The sequence below is a fragment of the Copadichromis virginalis genome, linkage group LG12 (assembly GCF_057382275.1).
Source record: "Copadichromis virginalis isolate Kocher_CV1m ecotype Utaka linkage group LG12, C_Virginalis_male_GT1.1, whole genome shotgun sequence".
In the NCBI taxonomy this organism is placed as follows: Eukaryota; Metazoa; Chordata; class Actinopteri; order Cichliformes; family Cichlidae; genus Copadichromis; species Copadichromis virginalis.
Window position 1 is genome coordinate 28625127 of NC_140629.1, and position 20803 is coordinate 28645929.

Here is a 20803-nt window from a genome sequence, read left to right on the forward strand (position 1 = left end):
TAGTTAACCCTTGTGATTTTTATGTCTTCCATATGCCCTGCTGGGGCCTTTATGCCTGGACTGTGTAACGCAGGAGAAGCTTGTATATTTCCAGGCCAACACACATAAGTCTTCTTGTCTGAGCTATAATGAGTGTTAGTATAGATTTCCTGTGGCTCAAACACTAGGCTTAATTGACCTGAACAGCTCTGAGTGACTTGGCACCTCCCGTCTCAAGCCTTCCCTCCGCCCTCACCCCCCACCAAGACCTTTCTCTGGGACAAAGAGGCTTTTGTCCCCAGGCCTGCGCCACGGCGCTCCGAACCTTTGTTGACTGTTTCTGTCTGACAGAGCAAATAGATCTGGCCTCCTTTTGTTTATTGTCATTTTTTGAAGTTTGAACAAAGTTTATACAAAGCCCCATTTTCTGACGCTGTTTGCTGCCTGCGGGGGGAAAACAGAGAGGGAAGAAAAGAAATGGGTTTATTGTTTGTTGAATTTTGACTGTCTGCTGCTGTCTGACCTCTTCTCATCTCTCCCTCTTCTTTCTCCCAATCTCTTTCTCCCTTCCTCACTCGCTTTCCCTCAATCACTTGCAGGGATCATATATACACAGTGGACACAGACACTGCCAACAGTGAAGAGATATTTTTCAGTAAGGTGAGTGAGACGTCTGCCTCTTTGAGGATGTGTTGTTCTCTGCGTGATTGACAGCGTAACCTCACTCTGACTGCAACAGTGTGTACGTATGTGCATGTGGGTGCATTTGTGTGCCTGCCAGCAGTCTTACTCACCCGCTCACCGATTGGACCTGGCGCGTTCGCAATGGTGACCCTGTTAAGAAGATTATTTAATCAATCAGCTAGCTTGCGTCATCCACGCTCATCAGTGGGACAGCCAGAGGTCTGATGGGTGCATAACGGAAGCTGAGGGGACAGCGGAAGAAGAGCGAGAGGGAGGAAGGAGAAGGGGGAGGAGCAGGAAATGGAGAGCGAAAGCAAAGGTTAGATGAGTAGCAGAAGAAAGACAATATGGATGCAGAGGTGAAGAAGATCCCATTGTATAGTTTCAAATTATTCCAAAAAGGGGCCTCATATTTACATAGGGCCTCGACTGTAATAACCCACTCTTTATTCCATTTCAACCACTCTTTGCTGGCATCGCATGCCCTAAACATAATGCATGCAAACAGAATTCAGACAAGGCCATTCTCGTGTATGCAACAACCAGCAATCCCTCCACCTCATCCACTTCAATGTCAGAGCCTGGCAAGTGGGTCTTAATGAGAGCAGGCTGCAGATGAAAGGCCGGTGGGAGACGCGCAGATTGATTGATGACTGAGGGTCTTTAATCAGTGGCTGAGCTCCAAACATGTTGTACAACAGCGGCAGGTACATAGTGGTCTGAACCTGCGGCTGGGAGCTGACCCTCAGGTGACACAAGCCAGGGACACACGTGGTGTGTATGTGTGTGTACATTTGTGTGCATGGCTATAACTTAAGTATAATTACCTGTATGTCTGTTTGTAGTCCAGTGACAAGTAAAAGAGGGCTGATCCACAGGTCAAGGCAGTGCGTGTGTGTGTATGTGCACACGCAAGGATGGCAAGCCTATTAATCCACAGATTTGTCCACGGATCTGTCCTTGGACAGTCTGTTCTGATCCGGGGTCAGTATTGTATTTCCTTCCCTCTGGCAGAAAATTCGATGTTCAAGGAGGTAAAATGATCTCCAAACAAACTTAGAATAAAGTTTGCCTCAGAGCAGGTGCCTCATGAGAGAAATCAATGATGTAGAATCTCAAATGATGATTATTGATCTTAATATAGATGGGTTATTGAGCTCCATAGTGCTGTCTGTTTTTTCCTCCTCCCACCTCACTGTTTAGCCTGCTTTCTTTGTGACTCGCTATTTTTCTCTTTAGCTTCAGTTAAACTTCCATCTTTTTCTACAGAAAATGACATGGAAGTCCAGACAGGGAGATGTGGACACTTGCAGAATGAAAGGGAAGCATAAGGTAAGGAAACACACACTACAACATCATTTGTAGAGCAAACGTCACTCGAGTTTTTCCAATTTTTTTTGTCAGTCACACACTGCATGGCAGACAACCTGTAACTGATGTAATTGCGCACAGTCTCTGTTTCATTGTCTTGCTCTCTCTCTCTCCCTCACACACACAGACACTCTTAACACACATTTTAAAGACACAAGATCCTGAAGGTGCAATAACACACTTCTTGCAGTTCATATAACCTTCTGCTGTCAGAATTTATAGAGCATATCAGTGGGAATCTTCATATCTCGTGGTTGTATAACTTTATTTTTTTCCTGAACTTAATAACACTTTCATTATTGTTTGAGAGGACGTTAAATGGCACATTAAAATCTCCTGCGGATTTGCCTTTATGTGCCGTGATCAAATGCATGTCACGATACTGTGTTTGTTACATATGCCTCTCCCTGCTCACCGCGTGCCACATGCTGCACTTCAAAAGACAGAAAAGCAAAAAAATAACAGCCCACATGTGGCTACAGATACAGATGTCACCATGGACTTCCTTTCTTCTTTTTCTCTTTCTTTTTTTCCTGCCCTGCTCTCCCCGAAGGATGAGTGTCACAATTTCATCAAAGTCCTTCTGCAGCAAAATGAAGACACCTTATTTGTTTGTGGAACAAATGCTTTCAACCCCTCCTGTCGGACCTACAAGGTAGGAAAACACGCACGCACACACACACACACACACACGAATGACTATTTTGTGCTCTTGCCCACTTTTGTTTTATCTCAGTGACATTTTTCACATCTATCATATTGCTCTTTCACACACACACGCACATAACACACACTTATAGGATTTTTGACCCCAGCCATGTGAGAGTTTAGAGGGGGTGGGCTATGGAGCCACGGACATAGATGGATGACTTTCACAACTCAGCAGGCCGTCCTCCCGTGCCTTTACCTCCAGGTGTACTTTGACAAACTCAGTTCAGAAGCAGAGAAAACTACTCAATCTCACCTGCTTTCATGCATGCTCGCACATTGCCAGATCTGTTTTAACCTTTTCCTGAAAACACATTTCCGGCCATATTCAATTTATGGAATAGCATCAAGATTCCTTCAGGAAAAGTAAAACCACGAAAAGAAATGGTGCATTTTATTTCCTATGAGTCACTAAGGAGAGCACAGGTACACATTAAGATTGACTTTGTGCACCAAAATAGAGATGCCAATAAAAAAGCAGATGCAGAGAGATGATTAAAGTTTGGCATACGTGGAAGCAGATGAACAAACGTTAAAAGCAGATGGGCTGTGTTCAAATTGAACCTTTTTTATTTGCTGTCGACATAAATCTGATGTTTCTGATGCTCCAGTGTGAAAAAGTGAACATAATTGCCATTATAGTCTTAGTTCGTTCAGCTTGACTGACCTACTAAGTTTGCTAAGCAATAGTTGAAAATATTGGAAAATATTAAAGTTTTAATTGGTATTTGTCTAATTTTTTTTTAGCATACTCTATGACAAATCTTCTGGAAACCAACCAAAGATCAGTATCAGAGGTTTAATCATAGTAATACTGTACAAATACTATGCACTGCTGTCCGGACAGACCCAGTATGAAGGACACCTTACAGAAAAGGAAGAATGTGGGACAGTGGGACAGTCGGATAGACATGCAGACAGTAATAGAGACAAAAGGACAGGGAGACTTAGTAGCAGTCCTGTCCTGAAGGGTGTTGTTCTGTGGTTTATAAGGATGTGTTGTGATGGTCAAAGCACACAGAGATGTTATCTAGGTGGCCTGTGGGGAAAACGCCCCTGCTTTGGTTCAGCAGATCTGCTTACCAGAAAAGCAAGACCTCTTCGCTCCACTGCCTTTGTGGTTCAGCATGCTAAGCACACAAAGTGGACGTCTTTCAATTCACTGACTCCTCCAATAGGGAAAGTGGAATTTATGTCTCTGCATTTATCAGGCATGGTTAGCTTTTATAGCGCCTCCGGTTATGGTTTCAAGGTTTGTGTTTTAGCTGTTGCTGCACTGACGTCGCTGCTAGTCGGCTGAAGTTAATGGGAAGGGAGGGGAAGTGTTGTACATCAGTGTGAGGTTTGGTAAAAGAACTCCACATTTACACACAGCCTGTGGTATAAAAATGATGCTTTTTATTGATCACTTATGTTAAAAGTCAAACTTCAGTCAATAACGGTATGATAAAAAAGGCAACTATTGTTCTTTAAAGAACACCGATCATTAAAATTCATGTTTCGTATTTGCTCAGTCCCTGCCCTACCTTACCCAAGTGAATTTATGTGTTTGCAACTGCCCTTCCACACCTACTAAAACACTCATGTTTAGTTGAATAAAATAGCTGTTTTAGCCAGGAAACAACTGAGTTATTACCAAAATCATTACAAGAAAGTCTTGACACCTTTTAAAATGCAAGAAATATGACTGATTATGGGCGCAAAGATACAAATCCACACGAAACACATATACAAGAAAATGTGCACCCATGCAAACACTGACTGTGAACTGTGTACATTTTAAAATAGGCATCTCTCTCTCTCTCTCTCTCACACACACACACACACACACACACACACACACACACACACACACACACACACACACACACACACACTGTACTGCTGGCAGGCTGGCAAACTCTCTGGGCAGATACCAGACCTTTGATGGCGTGCTGGGCTCATCCACTTCGCTTGGTCAGAAGTCAGAAGTGTATTTGTGTGTGTTTGTGTGTGCGTATATGTGCTTGTGGTTAAATCCACCTTGGCCACAGTTTGCCTCTCCATCTCCCCAGTGTGACAGCACTGAAAAGAGCTTCTGTTTCGGGGCCAGCCTCATCCCACATTAATCAACAGCGCTGCGAGGGCAAGCGGGAGGGAAAGGGAGGCATGGAAGGGGAGAAAAGGTGGCGGAAGACAGAGGAGGGAGACAGAGGGGGCAGGGAGGGCAACCGCCCAAACCAGCAACACCTCATGTTGGTTTTTGTGTTGTTTTTTCCATCAACCCCCTGCCTGGTTACCTCTGATTTTACCTGACTTTGAGTTTCTGACATTTATGTTTTTTTAAACAAACCTATCAATTTTCTCTCTTTATTAGCTGCTTCTTCAATTGGTGGTGTCAACATTAAAAAAAAAAACATGCACTGTCACAGATGCATTCATATAGAAAAAACACAGGCAGACACCTCGGCAGCATGGCACAGCCCTCTCCCTTAGCACCACACAGCACCCAACTCCCTTTTTTCTTCTATTCATCCTCCCTCCTACCTCTCCTCTTCTCCCGCCAGCCTTAATCCCCCCCCCCCCCCCACTTCTCCCACCACTCCGCCATCTTTCCCTCTGTTGCTTTCTCCCTCTGTCACTCCCTTGCTGTGTTGTAATAATAAACACTCCGTCCAGCTGGGCTGATATATGACTGGAGTCAGTTTCATCGCCTGTTGCCGGGTGAAGCAGGGGAAATCAGTGGGGAGTCTTGGAGGCAGTGACTCCCAGGTGATGCGTCTTAGACCTGATACCGGCTAACTGAGGTGTACTGGGAAATTTCATCTCTTCTTCTTTGCATTTGAAACGACGAGGTGAAAATGCTTCCATGCATGCCATTTTTTGCTGCAGCTTTTCCAGAGGCTGTCTGACTGACACGTAATAAAAGACAATACAAATTTAATACACTGCAAAAGCATTCATTAATTAATGAATAACTCTTCAATAGTAACCACACATAATTAACAAAAGCAATTGTTATATTTGTGTAGGGATTCTTCAGCAAAGTGTATTCAAAAAGATCAGTAATTTTAGTTTATATATATATTTTTTTTTTTATTTCCCCCATAAAACAAACTAAACACGTATCTCTTTCAGCAGCTGCTTAAATTCCTTAAATTTCCTGCTCTGGTGTAAAAGGTGGTTGGGGAAAGTTTTCACCCTCCCACTGCTCAGAAACAGGTTGAAGAGAAATGGGCCATGACTATTAATCTCCCCAGGAGATATGTCCTTGTTTGGTTTATACAACTGCTCCTGGTCCAGGTGTGAACTTGTACACTTGACCTTTATAGATGTGGAAGGTTGTTGCAGGTGTATGGATGGCATACAAATACATTTTCTGGGTCTAAAAGCGTGCTACTACTGACTTTAGGTCACCATGTAAAAATGTATCAGTATGCCAGTGCCAGTATAGTCTGACAGTGGCTGGCCTTTCATGAGGTGCCTAAGTCATGCATTATTTTGGAAGCGCAGTTTTGCAAATGGATATGTCTCAGTAAATATGCCCTTTACTGTGCTTATTCTATTAAATAAACAAGTCTGGGATATTTCAAGGAAGCTGTTCCGAGCAAACACTTCATAAGTGGGACGCCGGTTCAGTTTACCCCATGTTTGTCCTCAGTAAGATTTCACAAATCCCTCAGCAATGATAAATAAAGCCCATAAAAGCGTCCTCATAAAAACAACAGAGACATGGAATCAGAACATGTCCCTCACCCCCCGAATACTGGTGCTGATGCTGAACCAATTAAAACACTCCTGATGGGCATGTTTTGGATCTACATTGTATTTGTCTAATTAATTAGCATATAGCCTATGGAAAACACCAATGCGCTGTTGTAGTAATTAATTCATCTAGATGCACTGTGCTCCCAGCCAAGGTTGCTGTACATTCTTCTGCTAAGCTACAGTAGATCCCTATAGATCAGTGCGCTTTTAAGGCAGGCCTGACAAAGTGTGACAGCGCCACTGTTCAAATTACTTTGAATTGTGCTCCCACTAAGTTGAAGCACTTCTTTCTTTTTTGCAGCAAGTGGAGTTGACAGTATAATAACATTTTCCGGGTAAACAAGGTAAAGGAATAAGAATCCATCTTGCCGCTTAGACATCAAATTTCTTCATGGTAGCGTTTAAAAAAACATTGTGGTTTAGTGTGGCTGCTTTATAGATTTCTTTTGCCCTTTCAAAAAAAACCCACTGGTTATTGCTTTAGACAACAGCATGGAAGTCGGCTGTTGTTTCTCTTCACATGCAAACTTGACAGGAGACTGAAGCCATGCGCTATCTGCGGCTGGGTTGGGAGTGTCTTCCCCTGTTCAAACGGCAGGAATAGATTAATGACAGCCGGCCAAACCCAGTAGACAAAGGTCACTACCTTGGTGAAATCCAGCGGAGGAGATGGAGTGCTGGGGGTTGCTCCTTTGGTATGAGAGTATGTGAGTGTGCATTTGTGATGTGTCAGAGAAGGAGGGAGCGTTTGTGTTAGGTAGCTGACACAGAAGCTGCTGACGTTTCAAGCTTAACTAAGTTCCCATGTCACTCTGTACACACAGACGCTGTGATTCAGTAGACACACATGACCTTCAGCTACTCACGTCTCTTATGGTTAACTCAGTCTAATCTATAATTACAGCCCCCTCCCCCCAATCTAATAACAATATATGTCCAGCTTGCTTCCATATATTGTCTTTCCACAATTTCTGGAGAAACAGAAGGAATGAGAAATCGAGAAATACACTGCCGCTGGTGGCTCTGTGTTTGTTGTAAAAGGTCACTTGTAATATTCTCTGCCAAATCAGCCTCAACAATTTCTCTGGCAAGCTTTTTTAGCGTTGCGCCGGAGTGTGTGTGTGTGTGTGTGACCTTTTTAGTGGGCAGATGATAACCGTTTCCGCCGAGACAGGAATAGAAAACAAAATGACCTGTTTAGAAACCAGAAAGGGCGGCGTAAGCAGTTTGCAGCCTTGGCAAGCTACGGACCTCTTTGTCGAGAGCAAGGGAAGCAAGGAAGAAGAGTATGGGATAGATAGAAGCAGCGATAGAGAAGAAAAATGACTATGTATTTGTGAACTGTTGGGTAAGTGTGTGTATTGTAATCTTCTTTGACCTCAGCTTCTGGTCAGCGCAGCCTGTCCTCTGTGTGCATGTGTGTGTTTCTCTGAGCTTAAGCCATAGAGAGTGTCCTGAGGCATGCTGGGGAAGACAAGCCTACCCACGGTGGGATGATAGTGACCTCTCACCCACATCTGATTTTCTGCCATGCTCTGCCAATTGCACTGTAACCAAACTGGACTGGACTCCAGTTCACAGTGATCAACGCGCTAAGGAGGCCCAAACTAGCACTTTTTAAACAATGAACAATGGCTCAAAATAGTTCTAAGAAACGAGACTGCTGAGTGACTGAATAACAAAATTGAATTACTTAACTCACAATGCTGAGAAAAGACAACTTTCAGATTGTCTAGGGGCAGAATTAAAATTAGTATGTCTTATGAAATATACAAAATCAGGAGGTAAGCATTGCCCAAGGAAGAGCTCTTAGCACATGAAAAAGTTTGTGCTGCAAAATACGACTTAAAAAACGGCAGCCGTACTCTGGTTTTGTGAAAAATTCTCACATTCCCAGCTCAGGGCTGTGTGCTAATTTATTTTTCCTCTCTTCAGAACAAAAGCGCAAGCTTTAGAAATCAGGACAGGGGAAAGCGGTGCTGTAAATGGGCTGAAGATCGGTCTTGAGGGTCATTATAACGCTTCTTTAAAATGAGTACAGCTGAAGGATAAAGGATGACGGGGGAAGCAAACCACTACTGTGAAACGTGTTGCTGCGGAAATGTCTTTTTTTCCACCCTCCATGACAGTTTTGAGATTTTCCCAGTTGCTTTGGCAGCCCTCAGCAGGACACCAGAATGGCATACAAGTGATATTAGTTAGATTGATACACTCTCGGGCTGCTTTTTGAGGGCTATTTTATTATGACTCACACTTCAACGCTTTTTAAGTGCTGCCTATAGTTTTTGATTGTCTTGACATTTTGACACATTTCCTCTGCTAGAGTTTTACCTCCAACTGGGAACCAAGACTTCCTAAGTTTTTTTTCAAGTACATTGTTTTGTTTGACACCGCACACCACTTTGCTTTGACCCCCTCTTGACCTTTCATCTCATTCCTGACCTTAGATTGACACCTTGGAGGCTCAGGGAGAGGAGATCAGTGGAATGGCGCGCTGTCCGTATGATGCCAAGCACGCCAACGTTGCCCTCTTTGCTGGTAAGATTAAACATTTCTGCGCATGCTAAACTGAAAGCGATCTGTAATGCATTTAACATCACTGTGATTTTTAAACTTCAGTCACTGTCCTTTGGGTTAAAATGATAGAAACCCAAATTTCCATAAGGTTAAAATAGTTTATGTGATATTTCTACTCTTCATTCAATGCCATGAGGCAAAAACATTAATCCCAATTTTCTCCTATCTGCAGTTACTTAACACTGGGAACAGTTTGAGCTAGATGGGAAAGTTGAGTGTATTTGAGTGAGGGATTAGTTGCGGTTGTATTTAATATTCTTCTTAATACCCTGCGGTTTACTCTAATGGCAATACTCTGACATGTCAAAAAAGAAAGCCAATCTATGTTACATGCACTAGAGCAAGTCATTCGATTTGGCGCTACATTGCTCTTCTTATTGGAGCCTTTTGGAAACACTTTAATAGTACTGTGGTAACAGATTCATCTGTCTACGCCTTCTATTTTCTGTGATTCTCTTTGTCTCTCATTCACTTCCATTCAAAATGCTCAAGATTAACATAAGTCACACATGGATGTGACCAGAATGAGTCATCTTTCCGTCGGCGTGGTGAGATTCTTCTGGTGCAATGAACCCACGGGCTGCTAAAGACATCCAGTCCCTATACACATTTGCTGTGAAGCGATTTATGGCAGTATTGATGATCTGTCCCTGCCGGTTTAAAGTAGAGGACAAGAGTAAATGCCTAGCTTGACCAGTTAATGTGTAGCAGAGCTGCTTGGAAGAAGCTGGAAGCACTGAGTAATCAACAGGGTTCCTCTGACTGCTATCCTTTCAATTATGTAGTTTGAGTTTCCACTGTGGTTATAGCTGAGGCAGGCTGAGGTCATGCTAGCGGTGGATTGTGTTTGTGAAGAATGTGTGTGTATGTATGTGCATGTAAGCGTGCGACTTTGGCTTTCTGTGGTGCTCGAAGACTGTATGCGAGTGCAGGGCTACAGTGTTTGTGCTTTTGGAGAGTGTTTGCAAGATTGGCCAATTACAAATGTTTAAGTGCGTACAGCCTGTTTGTTGTCCATCAAAGAGTGCCTTCTGGTTGTGTGATTCATTCATTTTCCAGGTCTAAATCATCTGAAACATGTTTGTGTATCTCACCACAGGGAGCAGGAATCTCTGGGTGGCTTCATGCATTTCTGTCTTGATTAACTTTACTCTCTTCACCTTTTTTTCTTTTCCTTTATGTCTCTCTGTGTCTTTCGCTTTTTGTCCATCCTCCTCCCTCTTCGTCTACATCTTTCCTCCTTATTGCTCTTTCTCCCTCTGTGTTCGCTCACCAGATGGCAAGCTGTACTCGGCCACCGTTACAGACTTTCTAGCGATCGATGCGGTCATCTATCGTAGCCTTGGAGACAGCCCGACTCTGCGCACTGTCAAACATGACTCCAAATGGCTGAAAGGTGAGTGGGGGACACAAACACAGTCCCTGTGGTCGGAAAGTGCCAGGCTGATTGACAAGTTAGAAAAAAAACCTAAGGTTCGGACATGCATGCTTGACCACGTGTTTGTATTTTATGATTCATGTGCAAACATGTGTTTGTCCCTCTGTGTATGAATGACGGTATGAAGAGCTGGAGCATTTATTCTACATGCTCTGTTTGATGCAGTCATGTTGCCAGCCTGCACAAGTAGTGTTGAAATTACTCTGCCCTGGGGAGAAACAAGCACAAGTCCAGTCTGTCAAAACTCAATAGAGAAATCCGCCTTTTCTCGCATGTGAATTGTTTTGCTAATATGATGGATGATAGTTTGAGGCTCTCAAGGCTCGCAGTCGCTACCTTTCTGCATAATATGACAGATATTCTGGCGGTTTACTGTGAAATATGGTGTCAGAACTGTTTTGTCACAGCAAAAATGCTTCTTTGACTCATAATAGTTTTTCTTTTTCCCTTCGCAGAGCCCTACTTCGTCCAGGCAGTCAATTATGGAGACTTCATTTATTTCTTCTTTAGGGAAATTGCTATGGAGTACAATACAATGGGAAAGGTAAGCACATACACTATTGTTTTAAACTCTAATCAGAGGTGACTTCCTATTTACAGGGAGAATCAGGAAGCGCCCGAGGAAACTAACAGGATATGGGTAACGCATAACGGGAAGGAGGCTTTTAGGAGCAGTAAAGTGGACAAACCCTTTTCCAGCAACAGATAAACACTAGGCAGGAAACGGCACCTAAAATAGGTTCAAAAAGAAAATATATGGATGTCTTGAGATCCCATTTTGAAGTCTAAATATATTACTTGAATTGCACGTCCGCATCCATCCTGCATTGCTCCCATTTGGCCTACCCTCTCAGTGTTTCCCATGAGAAAAACCGCCCAAGTGTCTCTTAGAAGTGAGACAAAGTATCAGAAGAAGACGGGAAAAAAACCCAAGCTTTTCTCAGGTATTACACCATAGGGACAGAAACGTTTCTATTAATCTCTTCATTCCAGGTTTGGGCCCTGTCCTGCAAAAGTTTAATTGGACACCAGGTAGAAGAAAATACGTTATGCAAATGAATCATTCTTTTTATATTGTGCAGAATAAATGAAAGAAAACACATAAGAGAGAGTGAGAAAGACCGAGGGGACGAGATGAGAACAGAGCGGAGGTAACATAGAAATAATGGATTCACTGCCAGAAGTGACAGCCATGTGTTATTGCAGAGCATGAATACAGATCAGGCCTCTCAATCTGCCGGGTGTTTTGAAAGCAGTGTCAGTATAATTATGTATGTGGTGGTAGAACTGATGGCGCAGAGAGCAATTTAACATTTAGTGAATTGATATCTCTTTATTATTACGAAAAAGACTGGCCTACCCTGACAATGTAAACAGTCGTCTGTGCTTTATGGCAAACTGATAAATCCGCTGTGGCAAGTTGTTTGCTTTAGGTTTAATGTCGGGTTGTTACATTGTTATCTAGAAAATACAAAAGGATAAACCTTTCAGTGCACAAGTGAATTAAAAAGCCTCCACTAAGGCGTTTGTTTGGCGAAGCGATGTGTATATTTGGACCATTTATGTATATGCGTGTATTGAGTTGCGTCCAAGTCGCTCACAGATTAGCGAGTGCAGAAATGTGACCCACTGATACACTGTGTAATCTCAGTAATCTAAAATTTCACACTGAACGGGCCTGTGCAGGTTCTAGAGTCTTAGCTGGAATTGCTGCATTGCTTAATTCATATTTGTGCATGGTTCAATGGGAAAGCGGAGGGTCGTGGTGTGTTTGCAAGAGTGAGGGTGTGTGTGTGGTTGTCTGTGGGTGTGTGAGTAGGGATCTGTTTTAAATGCATGGTTCCCATTCACACCATCAATTTCAGTTCAGGGCAAGATTTATAGCTGTTAAGTATAGTGTCACAACAACTAATTACAATTCTGGCTACGTGAACTTACGACAGAGTTGTAATTACAGAGCTCGGGCCTATTTGAAGCCGTATACTTTAAACTTTCTGTTGCCAGGTGCTGACTGTTTAACAGCATATCAAATGCACCACTTTTCTTCTGTCTTTAATTTGCTATAACGTGACGAAACCCTAGATTAACACATTGTGGTGTACCTACAATTTCTCCCATTCAAAAAGGCCTTTAGCAATAAGATTATCGATGTGAAATGTGTGACTGTAGAAATCTCAAGGTGAAATCTTAAGCTTCTTAAATATAACCCACGTTTGACTTCTTCAGGTGGTGTTTCCACGGGTGGCGAGGGTTTGTAAGAACGACCGAGGCGGATCGCCGCGTGTTCTGGAGAAGCAGTGGACCTCGTTTTTAAAGTCTCGCCTGAACTGCTCCATCCCTGGCGACTCCCATTTCTACTTCAACATCCTGCAGGCTGTGACCGATGTCATTCACATCAATGGGAGGGATGTAGTGATGGCAACTTTCTCCACGCCTTACAACAGGTAATGACGACAGAAGGTAAAAGTAAACAAGCAGTGAAAAGTGAGCAATAAACTGGTTTTGCTGAGGGTATTTTTTCCAGCGTTTCCCAGCATCTCAGATAAATTCACATGCACCAGCACATGAACTTTCCCTTTATTAAACCGATTATCTTTCTCAGTTTGAAAGACATTTTGAAATTCATCAACACTTTGACAGTCTGACCTTTGTTAACGTTGGTAGCGTGTGTCCCTGCCGTGCCTCTTGGCGGCGTGTAATTTCTAAACCCAGTGGGTCAACATTCACATCTTCTGTCAAAACAGTGTTGTTGCCCTTTTGACATGCAGGTGCTTAATCTTATTTTCCCTCTTATAATTCATATTCTGCACGGCTTTCATGTTCGCAGTCAGTGGGAGTTTTTATCTAAATTGAAAATTACCACAAAGCCATACAGCTTGGCTGATAGCTCACATATTGTAATTTTCCATTTTATGGCTGCTTTTTAGCAGATAAGACAATTGCTTGTGACAACGCAATTGAGCATGGTTAATGGACATTAAAACCCAATGAAGCAGTGCCTCTGAAAATTTCTATAAGCGGGAGTTTTGATCCTAGCATTAATTTTCCATTTCATAGGGGGTGAAGGGAGCACATTCAGACAGTAGGCAGCACTCAGGGTTTTGTGTCATTCGATTGTCTTGCTGAGTTGCTTCACGGCCCAGACTTTTGCTAACCGGCCAGCTAATTCTGTCTCGTTAGCAGCCCGATATAAACAGACATACGACTGTCTAACTTTTTGTACATATTCAATGCAGAGGGTAATTACTGTAATTTAGTAGCTAAGCCAAGAATTAACAGCTTTCTGACCTTGCTCTCAATAATGCTACCCTTGTGTCTGCTGTCTTCCAAATGTCTACATGATGAGTTTAACCCATGATGTAACAGCATGGAAATCCAGCAAGCTGAGAGAGAAAGAGAGGTTTCTTTCTGTAAACAGCCCTTAGTTTTTATTTCTGGACACAAAAAAAGCATAAAAAATAGAAAAGTGACTCAGTAATCTGCTATGCATTGATTTCACACAGACACAAAGAAATCAGTGGCTCCACTGCAATCATAAGATGGGTATTTTTCCCCTTAAAATGAAAAGTGATAATAAGATAATCTGTTGCCCATATTTGGCCCCAAGCGTGGACTGGTGATGAACTTTGATGCCTGGAGGCTTTCGGGGAAAGTCAGTGTTAGAGGTTACTGTACGGGAATGTGTGAACCCGTAAATCACTACATTCAATAACACATAAGTGAATGCACGAAAGCTCTGACATGGTGATCAGTAGAGAACAAAAGAAATAAATGCTTTTATTAATGAAAAAAATTGATCAAATTATGTTAAAAAATAGAGGAAAGTGTAAAGTGTCTTCTTGTATACCTAAGGGAAGTGAGGATAAACAACGCACCTCTTTTTTTTTTTTTTTAATCTGGCAGAACCTTCACAACACTCAAAACTTGACTGTATCACCCAGTGTAAACAGGCAACAGCTAAAATAAGCCATCCTCAAGGGATTTAACCCTTCTGAGAAGGGATTGTAAATCCATTTTTCTGTCTCCTGGTGATAGCAAGGTGTTTCTTTGATATGCTCAGTCAAGAGGATTGTTTATTTAGTTGTGTGTGCTTGTGTGTGCCGTCGCAGTATTCCAGGTTCGGCAGTGTGTGCCTATGACATGGCGGAGGTGGCCAACACGTTCACAGGGCGTTTCAAAGAACAGAAATCACCAGACTCCACCTGGACACCTTTTCCTGAAGAGAAGGTTCCCAAGCCAAGGTACAGCAGCAGTTAATTAACCAGCGAGCACACTTGCATACACGCAGGCACGCACAGGATTTAAGGCAGCACACACACCAGTCACAGAGTGTTTCTCTTCCTGTGTTTCTCCTCATTCCTGGCTGTCTCACACGTGCACGCACAGACACGATATGTAACTATGCAGTCAATTCCTAACACTTGTTATACCACAATGGGATAATAATCACTTATTCTTAACTCATGTTGCCTCATAGTTAGTGCATCGCTAATTTCGTCAGAAAACGCTCATGTGTCAAATTGTGTCACACGCAGCACGCACCTACTCATGTAGAGACCACCTTTTTTCACAGTTGCACTCATATCCCATTACCTCACCTTACCGCTGCCACCCACGCCTCACACGCAGCTAATTTAGCTTCAATAAACGAAGCATGACATCATTTTACAGATGGCTGGCTAATTCCACAAATGTACCAACCTGATCAATCTCCCATCTATTGCAAACTAATTAGTGCACTAACAGGATGCTGTCCTTTCCTCCAGAAAAGAGAGAGAGAGAGATTTGCAACAAAGATCTGGGCCGTGATAAATGTGTGTGTGTGTGTGTGTGTGTGTGTGTGTGTGTGTCCCATATGGCTGAGGACACAGTTCCTCACCATCAGAGAGCCCGTACTGTATTTTGTGCATTAATCTCCATGCATTGTGTGAATGTGCGTATCTGTGTGAGTTCACGCACTTACCTCAATTAGCATGTAATTACTTGTTTATGTTCAACAAGGTCAGACGCTTCAAAGAGCAGGTACAGCCACCATTGTTTTTGTAGTAACTGATGTGATTGATTTCATTTCCATCCCTTGGTTCTTTCAGACCTTTTATCACTGAGCAAACAGACGGAGAGTTGTAACAAAGCCACCTAGGTCTGGCTCCGCAGCAGACTGTTACTCCATGTGTTAGACACTCATACTGAATCATTTACAGATTTTCGTATTTAAGAGATGTCTGCTTTCGTTCTGCTGCCCATATGCGCCCGGACGTAAATGCAGTAACAGAAATGTTAGAATTCTAGCACAAACTATTATTCTCTTCTTTTACAGTGAAGCAGTAATACTTGTGAGAATAGCTTAACATTAGAATCAGCTGACATGTTTTCTATGGTGTTCCCTAAAGTCCTGTAAGTTGATGTTTATATCTGGTGTGTTCAAGTTATTATCTTGCGCACCCGAGATAATTTGCTATAAACGACTTCAGATGCACACAGCCGCCATATAATACAGAAAATTCTGCTAATCATGTTCAGCCCACAAGGTAATTTGTTGTAAATTCACATGCGTGTCTAATGGCTTTAGATGCACACAGCTGCCATATAATGGAGATCACTTGTCTAATCAAATTTTTGTTTTGCACCAGAATGCCATACAGTGAAGTTTTTGCATGTAAACGTGGGGATTTCATTAGCACGAATGAATTTCTATTTCATACAAATCAGCAAAGGTTTCACTGCATCATTCTGTCAATAAAATTCTAATTAAATAAATTAAAAATAACATGTGCATATATACATAGTAAGGTTTGTATATTTTTATAACAGACTATAGGGTTTGGTCTTTTCATGTCACACATTTAGTGGCCAGATGGCTAATATTTCTGGGATCTGTTGTGGATTATATGCTATGGCAGGGTATCAAAGACCAAGCAGTAAAGGGTTTTAAAGGCTCTCAGAGGTGAGATGGCTGCAAAGGGGATATGCTATCAAAAGAAGCTTCTCTTTTACAAGAAACTCACCAACTCCCCGTAAAAGGATCAGATAGATACAATGCTTCAGTGCTTTAGCCTGAAGCCACAGAAAAGGAGACATCTTGCGCCCTCCTATGTGACCAAAAGCCTCTTGGAATGAGAGTTTAGTCATTTAAAGCAGCACTTTCATTGATTTTAAGAAAGTAGAACTTTCTTTCCTCCGTTGAAGCTCTTACCATGAAAAATGGCTCATTCCTACTGCGGTCAAAGTGGTGGTTTTTCATTTGTGCTTTTTTCCATATTCTATTCACTATTTTTTTCCCTCTGCCATTATCGCTCCTCTTCATTACCTTGCTCTTCCGCCACTCCATTTGTAGGCCTGGCAACTGTGCTGGTACTCCACCGATGGAGAGGTATAAGGTATCCAATGAGTTCCCCGATGACACACTCAACTTCATCAAGATGCATCCTCTGATGGACGAGGCCGTACCCTCCATTGCTAACAGGCCCTGGTTTCTCAAGACCATGGTTCGGTAAGTATCGCACACTCCAGAGGCCATCATCATCATCAAGGCTACAAGCCTCTTCAGCCCAGGACAATAATTACATGAAGTGCTGCTGTGAGAATCAGGCTCATTAAAAGAAAGCCTGAAGGTACTCCAGCCACTGACCTATTTTCATTGTAGTAGAGGAAACACCTATCTATACTAGCTTTCTCTCTGAGTGACAGCGTGGTGATGTCATGAAGACAACGCAAACAGTTTGAATCCTTAGTGATGCTTATCTTCATGCTGAAACGTGTCATTTACACGAGAACAATGAGTTCAGCTCTTTGTCAGTTGTTTAAAATCCTCTTGGGAGATTTCACAGGGAAAAAACAAAAAAAACCTGATTTTTTTTTTTGTTCAGTGGTGACTTTTCCTTTGAGTTTCTGTAGTTGAGCCCATTTCTCAAAAGCCAGTGCACTGTGGCTGATGCCGTTTGATCATAAAGGTCTGTCTGGCTTTTACTTGCACTACACACAGACATTTCAGCCTCTGGGGGGAATGCGACAGCACACCGCCATCCCATCGGCAGGGCAAAAGTAGCTGACAGATTCTTTGGTAAAAAGTAAAAGATCTAGTTTTTCATTTGGACTTGGATATGGATTACAGCTGCTCAAGATTTAAAGTTGGGCTTGCCAGATCCTTGACAGGCCTCAGTGGTGGTAATATCACTTTAAAGATAGCTACATAAAGAATTCTTCATACGTTTTACAAGTTATTTGCATCATATCACATCTTGCTGCTCCTTTGCCGAGGTCTGACCTACATACTGCAGTGGCTTAGTCAGAATATGAACAGCTTTCATCAAGGTTATCCCTACAACTCTGTGTTCATTAGTGTGCTTTATCACAAGAATACATTATGAGTGACACGCTTTTTTTTCTTTATCTTTACATAATCAGCAATCAGACGATTTGATTTGATTTGAAATGTCATCACAGCGAGCACAGCGAGCTTGTAGGGAAGTCAGAGGCGAAAGTATTATGTAGGCCCAAAAAGCAGCATGAAAGCATATGCGGTGGAAGAGGAGTGAGGCTTCTTATGATATCTGTCAGGGTTTCAATGTGGAATACTGTTCTTCAGCTGAAGTCAATTGGAAATGAAATCGGTAATAGGATTTGATCCTTGTTACACCCCAGAGGGGACACCTCAATACACAGAAAGAAGTTCAAATTTGAAAAATCTTTTCCATCTTGAGACCGCTTGAGACTTGCTGTGCAGTGGCACAGACCTCAGCTGTCTGGGCACAATGAATCACCAAGACGGGTGAGACAGTGAAGAATCCCCTTCTTGTGATTTTTTATTATCATGAGTAGGAAAGACAGTGAACGTCTTATTCTTTGAGATTGTATTATTTAACTGGGATCAGCCTAATTGAAATGGTTATTGGAGCATCTGTTATGAATGAATAGATCAAAATCAAATTAAATCTTCAGACCGGTAGTAATGTTGACTAGATAAAGCTGGAGGCACAGAGCATTTCAAAGGATATACTGTATAAAGAAAACAAAAACAGTGAATGGGATAAGAGGATGTGGCTTTGTTTATTATTTTTTTAATGGGCTCATGGTGTAAAACTGTACTCGAGTAGGGTTAAGTTTAGTCTCATTACCCCCAAATAAATATGATCTGATGACAAACTTTTTCACCTAGACAGTATCTAGTAAACATTAACGAGGACAAAACAAACTTCCAAGATTTCTGAATACACTCTCATCTTTAGATCACATATACTTCAATTAAAAATAATTGGTGATTATTGGTGTTCACATAGGCAGCATGCCTTTGTGATTACTTAAACAGTATCTTAGTTAGATATTTGCATCAGTCGGTAAGAGTAAGCAGCCTCAGGAGGTATTTCTAAAACCCGTTCACCCACAAGGATAACAGGGCGCCGGTCCAGATCTCACTGACTGGCAGGTGTCTAATTTTCCAACCTTAAAGTGTTTGGTATGCTTCTGAGTTTTATGCACATCCAACTGGTGCTAAGCCAAACTGTGCGATCAGCAGCTGTCAATTAGAAATTGAAAGTAGAGCTTGTTATCTTTTGCTTGAGCAACTTCTTTGCAGTGTTTTTACTTGAGGAACCACCTGACAGGCCCTATGGCAATCTGATTGTGAGCTTGTAATCAAATGACAATCAGTTAGTGAGATTAATGCGCGCCCCCTGCTGTTCTTTAGTCTATTTTAGACCTCTGACATGCGTGGTGGAAGGTACGTTAATTGATTGGCTGATTAGGTAATTATTATCTGGAAAATGACATCCTCCTGTTTTTTTTATTCTATTTTGTTCTTTGGCTAACTTTTTCCAGTGGCCCAGATGTGGAAGAAAAAGTTGAAAACAGTTGCATTAGGTCCCTGCTGTTGGTGTTGCTTTTCTAGTGAGCAAACATTTTCCTCTGCTTGCAGGCTAACAGACTAATTAATTGACTGATTGGTTATTTTTACCTGCTGCTCCTTTTTCAGGTATCGTCTGACGCGCATTGTGGTGGACAATGAGGCAGGGCCGTATAAAAACCACACAGTAGTATTTCTGGGGTCTGAGAAAGGCATCATCCTCAAATTCTTGGCCAAGATGAACAACGGCTTCCTCAACGAGAGCCTGTTTCTTGAGGAGCTCAGTGTCTACAACCCTGACAAGTATGTAAAACCGAGCATACGTGTATATGCAATGGACAGAAATAGAGAAACACATGGATACAGTTGCTATAAACACAGAAAGTACAGTTATTGCATGCGTGTGTGCTCTGTAGAGAGTGAATGTGTTTAATTTTGCTTGTTTCCACCATCTATCGGCTCAGCCAACCCACCAACCCACCAGCTCCATCACTACCAGTCCGTTCCCCTGACCCAAGCTATGTTGCGAAGCCAGCCAACCAGATGGCTACTCTATCATTTAAAAGAGTTTTATCAGGTTACACTCTGCCCAGCCACAGCTACTAAATTAAAGACATAGACCCTAAGGCTCTGGATAACGTAGCACTGTGGTTCGCAACCACAGCAGAGCTAAAACCTTGGCTGATTAAAGGAAGCACACGCATAGAAACTCACACTGAGGTCTGTGTGTGTCTCAGAGCCAGCCTGGGATCTCTCGCTAATACATTACACATCTGTTGGTGCATGTATGGATGTAAGTCTGTTTGTGTGTGTGTCTGAGTGTGTGTGTTCATGAACTTGGTACAGAGGGTCGAGCTGGGTATTGTTGTACATCTGAAGTAAAAGTTAATAAGGAAAAATCAGCCACAGTTTCACTCTGCCAAAACAAATATTTGGTTGAGAGGTAATGGATGGAAGCATAAACACAGGAGGGAGAGAGAAGAGTGGTAAAGACCAGAGGGAAGAGATGGGAAGACTAGAGGCTTGTGTTAGGAAGCAGAGAAGAATACGGGAAGGAGACGGAAGGCTTGATGGGAGGGCTTTCAAGGCTCCTACTGTTGATTATCCAACATGCTGCGACCATGTGATGGGCCATATGTCCGGGATGCAGGGCAGGCCCTTGCTTCTACTTCTTCACTTCTACTTGCTGTGTCTCCTTTTGCCTTCTCCCAGTATCGCGTCCCTTTGTTTCCCTTCTCTCCTGTTCTGTGTCTCTCTGGCTGGGACCGAGCATTCGTGGGCTGATGGCCATCTGGCTTTAGCCGGATACGGCGTGTGACTTTGCCTGCCTGCTTCCCTGCCTGGCCGGCCGGATCAGTGTAGGCCTGATTGCTGTGCATTACCCGGTGTAGATGAACTGTAAGCCCCAATTTAGAGCGTTAATACAGGACCAAAGCTCTGCGAAGGAAAGATTAAATCCC

The 20803-nt window shown here is 42.5% G+C and overlaps 1 protein-coding gene across 2 annotated transcripts in view; it reads left to right on the forward strand.

Annotated features, from left to right (window-relative positions):
- The window catches only part of sema6a (sema domain, transmembrane domain (TM), and cytoplasmic domain, (semaphorin) 6A), a 103664-nt gene that overhangs the window by 56617 nt on the left and 26244 nt on the right, over nt 1-20803 (forward strand). For both annotated transcript variants that reach the window (XM_085475827.1, XM_085475828.1), the window contains exons 4-13: nt 579-639; nt 1933-1995; nt 2588-2689; nt 8937-9027; nt 10343-10462; nt 10960-11048; nt 12731-12948; nt 14614-14745; nt 16839-16994; nt 19473-19646. In XM_085475827.1, the coding sequence (XP_085331953.1) occupies nt 579-639; nt 1933-1995; nt 2588-2689; nt 8937-9027; nt 10343-10462; nt 10960-11048; nt 12731-12948; nt 14614-14745; nt 16839-16994; nt 19473-19646 (1206 nt within the window). The remainder of the gene's footprint in view (nt 1-578; nt 640-1932; nt 1996-2587; nt 2690-8936; nt 9028-10342; nt 10463-10959; nt 11049-12730; nt 12949-14613; nt 14746-16838; nt 16995-19472; nt 19647-20803) is intronic.